We start from the raw sequence: 8,981 nt of genomic DNA, 5'->3' as shown, positions 1-8,981 counted from the left end.
AAGATGTGGCACAGCCAAATGGATAAATAAATACTAAAAAAAAAGAAAAGAACTGTAATCTTCACTTGGCACTCTTCCTGTGTGTCTGTTTCCAAATTTCTCCTTTTATAAGGATACCAGTCACATTGGATTAGGGCCCACCTGACACCAGTATGATCTGATTTAAATCGACTGATTATGTCTGAATGACCGTATTTCCAAAGAGGGTCACAGATGAGGTCCTGGGGTCAGGACTTCAGCGTAAGAATTTTGGTGGATGTGGCTGTCTTCTTGATGTGTCCTCACATGGCCTTTCACGGATGAGAGCTCTCTGGTGTCTCTTCTCTCATGAGGCCGCTAATCCCATTGGATGAGGGCCCCTCCCCTGTGACCTTATTCAGCCTTAATCAACTCATTAGAGGCCCCATCCCCAGATACAACCACATTAGGCGTCAGGGCTTCATTATATGAACTGGGAAGGGGGACTTTGTGGCTCAGCTGGTAAAGAATCTGCCTGCAAGGCAGGAGACCTGGGTTTGATCCCTGGGTTGGGAAGATCCCCTGGAGAAAGGAAAGGCTACCCACTCTAGTATCCTGGCCTGGAGAATTCCATGGACTGTATAGTCCTTGGGGTTGTTAAGACTTGGACACAACTGAGTGACTTTCACTTTTCACTTTGATGAACATTCAGTTCATAGCACCTAGTAACATTATACATTATCTGTTATATTACATATATACATTATTCACTACATGTTATACATTCTATGCTATATGGTATACACTTCTATGTATGTAACATATATACACATATCCCCTGCCTCTATTTTCCCTTTGTCTCAGTCTCCTTGGATATTTTAGAAATTTATTTGTATTTCTATAGTCTTCTTGAAGCAAGGCAAGTCTTAATAACTAATGAGATAATGGAACTACACTGTGTTGATTTGCAGAGCTCAGGTGGCAGGAAATGTGGTGACACGCCCAGCAGTGTCCCCAAGGGCAGGAGTTTGCACAGTGTGCTTCTTGGAGTCCCTGGGGATCTCAGGGAGCCCCCTCAGGGTCAAGGCTGGTGGGGCATAGAAGGATGAGGCGCTGAGCATACAGGGTTCTGGCTCCACCCTGCATGAATCAAAGTGTTTCGGTTTCTTCCGCTCTGTGGGTTGGGCATCCACCTGCCATGTGATGGATTAAAATCTCGTGGCCAAGACTGCTTGAAACCCTGAAGCCAAACCAGCTCCAGCAGGTTAGCGGGCAGGAAGCAGCGTCAGTCCTCAAAGCCCATAGTCCCATTTCTCTTTTTCCTACAGTTGAAGGGTCAGGCAGTCTACAGCCAAGGACCCTGATAAAATCACCCAGGAACTGGAGAATCTCAGGGACCAAACGTAAAACGACCCACCTCCTTTAGAAGTAGCACTGGTCTGGCACTGGCCTTGCTGCTGTGGTCTCTGGGAATCACAGGCAGACGAATGGAGTGGGTACCTCAGCACTCTTCTGTCTGCAGCCCCTGGGGGCAAGGGCACAGCTCCCTCTGCTGCGTCACCCAGCACGATTCCCGGCCACCCCTCCATGCCATGAACTCCAACCTGTCCTGTTTCTTGCTCTATGTTATGGGCTGAATTACGATCCCCTCTCCTCCAAATCCATGTTGAAGTTCTAACCTCTAGGACTTCAGAATGTGACTGTATTTGGAGGCAGGGCTTTTAAACAGGAGATTAAGGTAAAATGAGGTCATATGGGTGGGCCTTGATCCAACAGGACTGGTGTCCTTATGGGAAGAGGCGATCAGGAAAAGATAAGCACAGAAGAGTGACCTTGTGAGGACCCAGGGAGAAGATGGCCATCTACAAGCCAAGGGGAGAGGCCTCAGAAGGGACCAACCCCACCAAGCCCTTGATCTCAGCCTCCCAGCCTCTAGAACTGGGAGAAAATCAATTTCTGTTGTTTGAGTGCCCAGTCTGCAGTACCGTGTTTTGGCAGCTCTGGCAAACTAATACACTCTAGGCTTGGAAATCTACCAAATTCAGGCACAAAATAAACAAGAGAAAATTTTGTCTATGTCTGGACCAACCTTTTCTTTCTGAAGTCTGTCAGAAATAATTTTCAAAAAAAAAGGAAAAAAATCACGCCTCTCACAGAGAGGTGAGAATGAATACGTGTTGAAGATTTTATTTAACACGTTAATCAGGGAGGGAGCTGGGCAGATGTCCTAGCTGGTTCAACAGAGAATCCAAAGAACAGACATATTTTCAGGTCAGGAATATTGAAATGAAATGGAGGCAAGACTGGCTTCTTACGTCAGGGGAGAAGCCAGCTGGACCTCTGCCGGACAGGAGAGGGTCTGTCTATAGACAACAATTATTTTGCATTGCTGTTGGCCCCAGACTGAATCACGTTTATACTTTTGCATCATGTATGTTTAAAAGATATTATTCGGAAAATTATTCATTTTGTTTCTCTTTTGCCTCTGAGAACTTCCTCCCTGATGATCAAAAACATACATCTGCCTTGAGTGGGGATGGGGATGGGGGTGGGGTTAGGAATGTCACAGAGGAAGTGAAGAGAAAAAGCTCCAGGTCGTGTTTTGCCTCTGGCATGCAGAATGAATTCTGCAGCCAGACAATAGATTCAAAAGCCAGGGTTTTGTGAGAGAGACGGGATTTTCACAATTCCTTTCTCTGTCAGCACATCATGGGCCAGGCCCAGGAGGCTTAGAGGGTTCTCAGGAGATGGTGAGGCCGGCTCTGGGGCTCAGGACACAGGATTCTTTTGTCCTGAAGGCAGAAGGAGGAGGGCAGGCAGTGTCAGCGTCCGATTCACGTGTCCAGGGATCCTGCAGGTGAGCTCACTGAGGCCACCCCTTAGGAGCCAGGGGAGCCTGGTCCCCACCTCCTGATCACCTCTGGGGTCCCTTCTTCTAAGGACATGGTTCTGTGGGATCAGGTCCCAGACTTACGGTCTTATTTTGGGGGGAGGGAGACACAATTCAGCCCTTAACGACCACTATCTAGTTCTAGAATCTTTTCATCATCCCCGGTGGGAACCCCAGACTCATTGGCAGTCACTTCCCATCCCACCCTCCCCCAGGCCCTGGCAACTGCTCACCCGCTTTCTTTCTCTATGAATTCGCCTATTCTGGGGATTTCATATAAATGGAACCATGCAAGACATATGATCTTCTGTGTCTGGCTTCCTTTACACAGGATCGGGTTTTCACAGGTCACCTGTGAGTCTCAGCTATTTTTAGAGCCCATTTGTACAGAGGAGACTGAGAACCCAGTGAACCGTAACGTCTCCTCTTAAAGCTTGAACCCTGGAGTCAGGGGACATGGTTAGCACTCTGCAAGGTTGAAAAATAAATGAGCAAATGACTCCCCTTTCTAGGACACATCCCTCCAAACTAGGGAAGGAGAATGTTAGGTCACCAACAGGCTCCCACGTGGTGTGGGTTGGGAGGCAGGGGAAGGGACTCAGGTGGGTGCAAGTGGCCCTGGCAGTCTCTGGGGGCAGCCTTAGCGTTTGAGGTTCCCCCAGCTGCAGTCTCAGCTTATTCTGAGGGGCTATACCGCCACCTGGTGGTCAGAAGCAAACCTGACATGAAACAGCCTGGGTGGCCTGTAGATTTCCTTGTAACCGCATGGAAGAGTGAGCTTTTTATGTGGAGCACCTGCCTTCTGCCCAGGACCCTTCACAAACAGCCTCAAACCGCAGTGGGTGTGATATGAGATGGGGACTCAGAGTGCTGGGGTCAACACATTTTTTGACAAGGAATGATGCTAATGACTCATTGGAAAAGATCGTGGTGCTGGGAAAGACTGAAGGCAGGAGAAGGGGATGACGGAGGATGAGATGGTTGGATGGCATCACCAACTTGATGGACATGAGTTTGAGCAAGCTCCGGGAGTTGGTGATGGGACAGGGAAGCCAGGCGTGCTGCAGTCCACGGGGTTGTGAAGAGTCGGACACAACTGAATGACTGAACTGAACTGATGCTTATGATAATTTGTTTTGTGACAAGGCAAAAAGAAGAGTGTATGGTACAAACAGATCTTTAAAATGTCAATGTGTCTAAGTTCTGTTGTATCTGACTGCAGAGGAAACAAATCCAGGTGTAAACAGTGCTCAGCTTCCTCAGGTGTTGAAGGGGCTTAATGAGAAAATGCATGTGAAGTGCAGAGCAAAGGCTGGGGTGTCCAGCAGGTATCAGTTGTGGTCAGGACTAGAGTCACATTTGTCATCATTATCAACATCACTGTCACCTCTGGGTGATGGAAATATTTTTCCTTTTCACTTCTTGTATTTTCTGATGTTTCTGTTTCATTCACTTAGAAAAAAGAAGAAATTAAAGAGAAGAGGGTGGGATGGGCCCCTGCAGAGGTGAGTTTTGTTTCAGGAGCAGGTTGGTCTCTGGAAACCCATCAACCTCCTGGCAGATGAGCCCTGCATTCTGGGCTGGGTCTGATCCTAGTTTGGGGGTCAGTAACTCACCCGGAACCTTGGGACCCAACCTCCTGGCTGGGTGGAACTGGGCAAGTTCCTTGACCTCCCAAGGGGGTCCCTTTCCTCATCTGTAGATGGGGAGGATCGCAGGATCTCCTTGAGGGTGTCATGGAGTTTAAAAGAGTTGATGCTGGTAAAGCGTTTCCATTGTCCCTGGCACAGGACGAACACGAAGCTGCTGTTATTCCTGGGCACATCCCCTCCCAGCTCAGGGCGTCTATCCGATGAGGGATGCAGACTACAGCAGAGCGTCTTCAACTACTGTCCTGACAACACCTGCCTGAGAATCACCTGGGAAACTTGATAAAATGCAGTTCCTAGGCCTTGGCCCTGACCAAGAATCAGATGTGGTCAATTTGATTTTGATAGCAGCAAAATGATAAAGATCTGCATTGTTAACAAGACTTCCCGTTGACCTCACAGAACGCGGAGACCCGTATGGAAACAGGATATGATTCCTAAGGTCCCATCCAGCTCTAAGATGCTGGGGTGCTTCTGAAGACCTGCCCAATCTCTTGGCCTCTGCACTCCAACTTTGTAATGAAAGGCTGTTCTTGGCCCTGGAGGGATCTACAGGAGCCTAGTCATGAGCCATCTAGAGTGCTCACAGAGCAACAGAACCGTGGAGACCTCATCCTGTCGTCAGGATACTGAAGTCCAGAGAAGGGAGGGCATTTGTCACACGCCGGTGATGGAGCTGAGAACACAGTCCAGGCCTCCTGACTCTGGGGCCAGTGATGTGCACGTGCACATGTACACACATACACACACACACACACACACACACGCACTCATTCGCGCCGTGGATGGCCATGTTATGTGTGTATCACAAAGTCAAGGCCTGGCGCACTGCAACATAATCCCCCACTTGAGGACACACTAGCAGGCTTCCGCACATTTCACCACTCCTGAGTTCTTCCTTATTTAGGTTAAGACTTTAGGGCAGAGTAGTAAGGGGAGAAAGAAAGAGGCAGGAAATATGAATTTTAAAGATTTGGTTTTCATTTTTTCCCTAAACTTTTATTTAGGTCAAACTATTGTCCCAGTCATGCAGATTTATTCAAGGATGGTTACCTTGGCCTCAGTCGCCTCCAACTCTGAGACCCCATGAACTGTAGCTCACCAGGTTCCTCAGTCCATGGGATTCTCCAGGCAAGAATACTGGAGTGGGTTGCCATTCCCTTCGGCAGGGGATCTTCCTGACCCAGGGACTGAACCCGGGTCTCCTGCACTGCAGGTGGATTCTTTACCCGCCGAGCCCCCAGGGAAGCCCTACTTTGGCCTAGGCAAATCTTATTCTTTGGGCCTTGAGGATGGGGCAGGGAGGGGCAGAGGCTGGAGAGCACCATGAAGACAGAGGAAAAGTCATCCAGGAGAGCACAGGGCCTTGATCACTGAGGAAGGTGGCCAGACGGACCCCGACCTCACTAGGAGCGAGCTGTGTTAGAAACCAGAGGGCGGCTGCTCCCCGCCAGCCAGGCTCCGCGCCCTGTGTGCAGGAGCAGAGGGCAGGGCTCAGCAGGGAAGCTGGACAGAGAAGCTGGAGGGCGGACCAGAACACGTCAGCGCACGGGGTACAGCCTGGGAAGGGGGTGGACAGGAACACGAGGGGTGAGGCGCTGTGAGAAGATGAGCTCACCAACGGGCTGGAGGTTCTGGTGGGCATGAAGGGCTGCTGGGGCTGGCATACTAGGGAGGAGCTAGAAAGAGGTGGTGGGGGTGAGAACGGGAACAAGCGAGGAGGCCCAGGGAGATGACCACCCATATGCGACTAGGGCTTCCCCCATGGCTCAGTGGTAAAGAATCCGCCTGCCATACAGGAGACGCAGGAGATGGGGGTTCGATCCCTGGGTTGGGAAGATCCCCTGGAGGAGGGCATGGCAACCCACTCCAGTATTCTTGCCTGGAGAATCCCCACGGACAGAGGAGCCTGGCGGGCTGCAGTCCATGGGGTTGCAGAGTTGGACATGACTGTGTGTGCTTGCTCGTTTGCACCAGAGGTCAAGTTTCAAGTTCACAGCCAGGCACGCCCCCCGCAAGGAGACCTGAGGCCTCAGTCTTACCAGCTACACGTCCTTGGGCAGGTCGCCAACCTCCCAAACCTCAGGCTCTCCCATCCGCAGGGCGGGGATGATGCGTGCCGCTCCAGCCTTGCGGGACGGCGGTGCCCTTCAGGCTGGGGAGCGCCAGGAACTGAACCTGCACCTGACTTCAAGGCTGACTTCCTTGAAGTGTTTCCATGGAAATCCTCACCTAATGTATGTTTCTCTCTCAATGGCTGTATTTTCAAGCCAGTGCTGATGACGACAGTATTTGGAGGTGTTCTTACGAGCCCTAGTCCTTTGTGCGAGCAGCTCTAGAGGCCAGTGACTTCCACTGTCCACATGCGTAACTACAGTTTCACGCACTTGCTCTCACTCGGAAGCTCCCTAGACAGCACTACAAGGCAACTCACCCTGCGGGGGCCAGCGCGGCTCTGCTGGGCGGCTGAGAAGAAGGATGCATTCAGAAGCTGTCAACAGCCAGGCCCTGGGCAGGTGTTTTCAAGTGGATGAGGAGATCATTTGAGCCCTGTAAGACTACCGAAAGCTACTCACCTCGCACTACAGAAAAGTGGGAGAAGGCACTGGCAACCCACTCCAGTATTCTTGCCTGGAGAATCCCATGGACAGAGGAGCCTGGCAGGCTACAGTCCATGCAGTTGCAAGAATCGGACATGACTTAGTGACTAAACCACCACAGAAAAGTGAACCCACAGAAGTTTCTGGGAGATTGAGGAGCTTGCCCATGACCTGACTGGGATGTGGCAGCCAGGACCCAGGCTCTGATCTGTGGGTTCCTGAAGCCACTGTCCAGGATGACGGAAGAAGTGAACCAGGTATTCATCCTCAGGGTGAGCCCTCCTGGACGCTTTTTATTTATTTTTGGCTGCACCGGGTCTTTGTTGCTACACACGGGCGTTCTCTAGTTGCGGTGAGTGGGAGCTACTCTCTGGTTGTGGCGTGCGGGCCTCTCATTGCAGTGGCTTCTCTTGTTGCAGAGCGAAGGCTCTAGGTGCACGGGCTTCAGTAGTTGTGGCCTGAGGGCTCAGTTGCATGTGGGATCCTCCCAGACCAGGGATTAAGTCCATGTCCCCTGTGCTGGCAGGTGGATTCTTACCCACAGGACCACCAGGGGAGTCCCTTTTTAAAAAAAAAAAAAAAAAATTTTCTTTTAAGCTTTCAATTTATTTATTTGGTTCTGACAGGTCTTCGTTACACATGCAGAATCGGGGTGTGTGGCTTTTCTCTGGTGGCGGCAGGCAAGCTCTCTAGTTGTGGGGCACAGGCTCTGTAGTTTGGCTCAGTTGCCCTGAGGCATGTGAGATCTTAGTTTACAGACCAGGCATCCAACCTGTGTCCCCTGCTTTGGAAGGTGAATTCTTAACCACTGGACCACCAGGGAAATCCTGATGTTTATTTTTATTCCACTATCGGAGAAGGCAATGGCACCCCACTCCAGTACTCTTGCCTGGAAAATCCCATGGGCGGAGGAGCCTGGTAGGCTGCAGTCATGGGGTCTCTAAGAGTCAGACACGACTGAGTGACTTCACTTTCACTTTCATACATTGGAGGAGGAAATGGCAACCCACTCCAGTGTTCTTGCCTGAAGAATCCCAGGGACGGGGGAGCCTGGTGGGCTGCTGTCTATGAGGTCTCACAGAGTCGGACACGACTGATGTGACTTAGCAGCAGCAGCATGGTCTTTAGGTTAGGGCTTCCCTGGTGGCTCAGTCAGTAAAGAATCCACCTGCAAAGCAGGAGATCTGGGTTCCATCCCTGGGTCGGGAAGATCCCCTAGAGAAGGCAATGGCAACCCACTCCAATACTCTTGCCTGGTGGCCTACAGTCCATGGGGTCCACAAGGGTCAGACAGGACTTGGCAGCTAAACCACCACCGCCACATGGTCTTTAGGTTAATAAGAATGTTGGAGGAAACACAATAGTATACAGAAAGGCAACTTCCATTTATTCAAATTAAATTATTGTATGAGTTCCCTATACAAATAAAACCTTTTTTGTAAATAAAAATACAAAATGCTACAAATTTCAACCATGTAAAAATGCAAAAATAGTATCTGGATTATTATAGATGTGTATTTTCCCTTTACCATGACCAAAATGTGCGGCGTTCCCCGCAGTCCATACCGCCCGGTCCATGAGCCTTGTTCAGTCCCACGTGCCCCTCCGCGAGGGGCCGGGAGGCTTTCTTCCGCACGCTGAGCTCAAGGTGCTGGGGCGCTCAGCCCCTCCAGGTCAGGATCGGGCTCTGGAGCTGGTGAGAAGGCGTCCTGCCCCGAAGCCCGGCCCCGGCGCCCGATGCTGAGTGAGACCCGACAGCGGCGTCATTGGTCTAGCTCGCTTTCGTTCTGCAGCGTCTTCATCGCCAGCCCCCAGAGGGTCATGCTAGAAAAGAACTGGCCCTCCGAGTTCCTGTAGGCGGGGGCAGCGGCGCGGCTGCCCAGG

The 8,981-nt window shown here is 50.9% G+C and overlaps 1 protein-coding gene across 1 annotated transcript in view; it reads right to left on the bottom strand.

The window, feature by feature from the left end:
* Positions 1-8,465: 8,465 nt before the first annotated feature.
* ZBTB49 (zinc finger and BTB domain containing 49) overlaps positions 8,466-8,981 on the bottom strand; it is a 26,872-nt gene continuing 26,356 nt past the window's right edge. Inside the window, exon 9 of the mRNA XM_010847791.1 lies at positions 8,466-8,980. Coding sequence (XP_010846093.1) covers positions 8,861-8,980 — 120 coding nt within the window. The 3' untranslated portion in view covers positions 8,466-8,860. The remainder of the gene's footprint in view (position 8,981) is intronic.

Source organism: Bison bison, unplaced genomic scaffold (assembly GCF_000754665.1).
Source record: "Bison bison bison isolate TAMUID 2011002044 unplaced genomic scaffold, Bison_UMD1.0 scf7180017864255, whole genome shotgun sequence".
Classification (NCBI taxonomy): domain Eukaryota; kingdom Metazoa; phylum Chordata; class Mammalia; order Artiodactyla; family Bovidae; genus Bison; species Bison bison.
The sequence above is the reverse complement of the archived record's forward strand: the minus strand, read 5'-3'. Positions and strand labels throughout refer to the sequence as shown.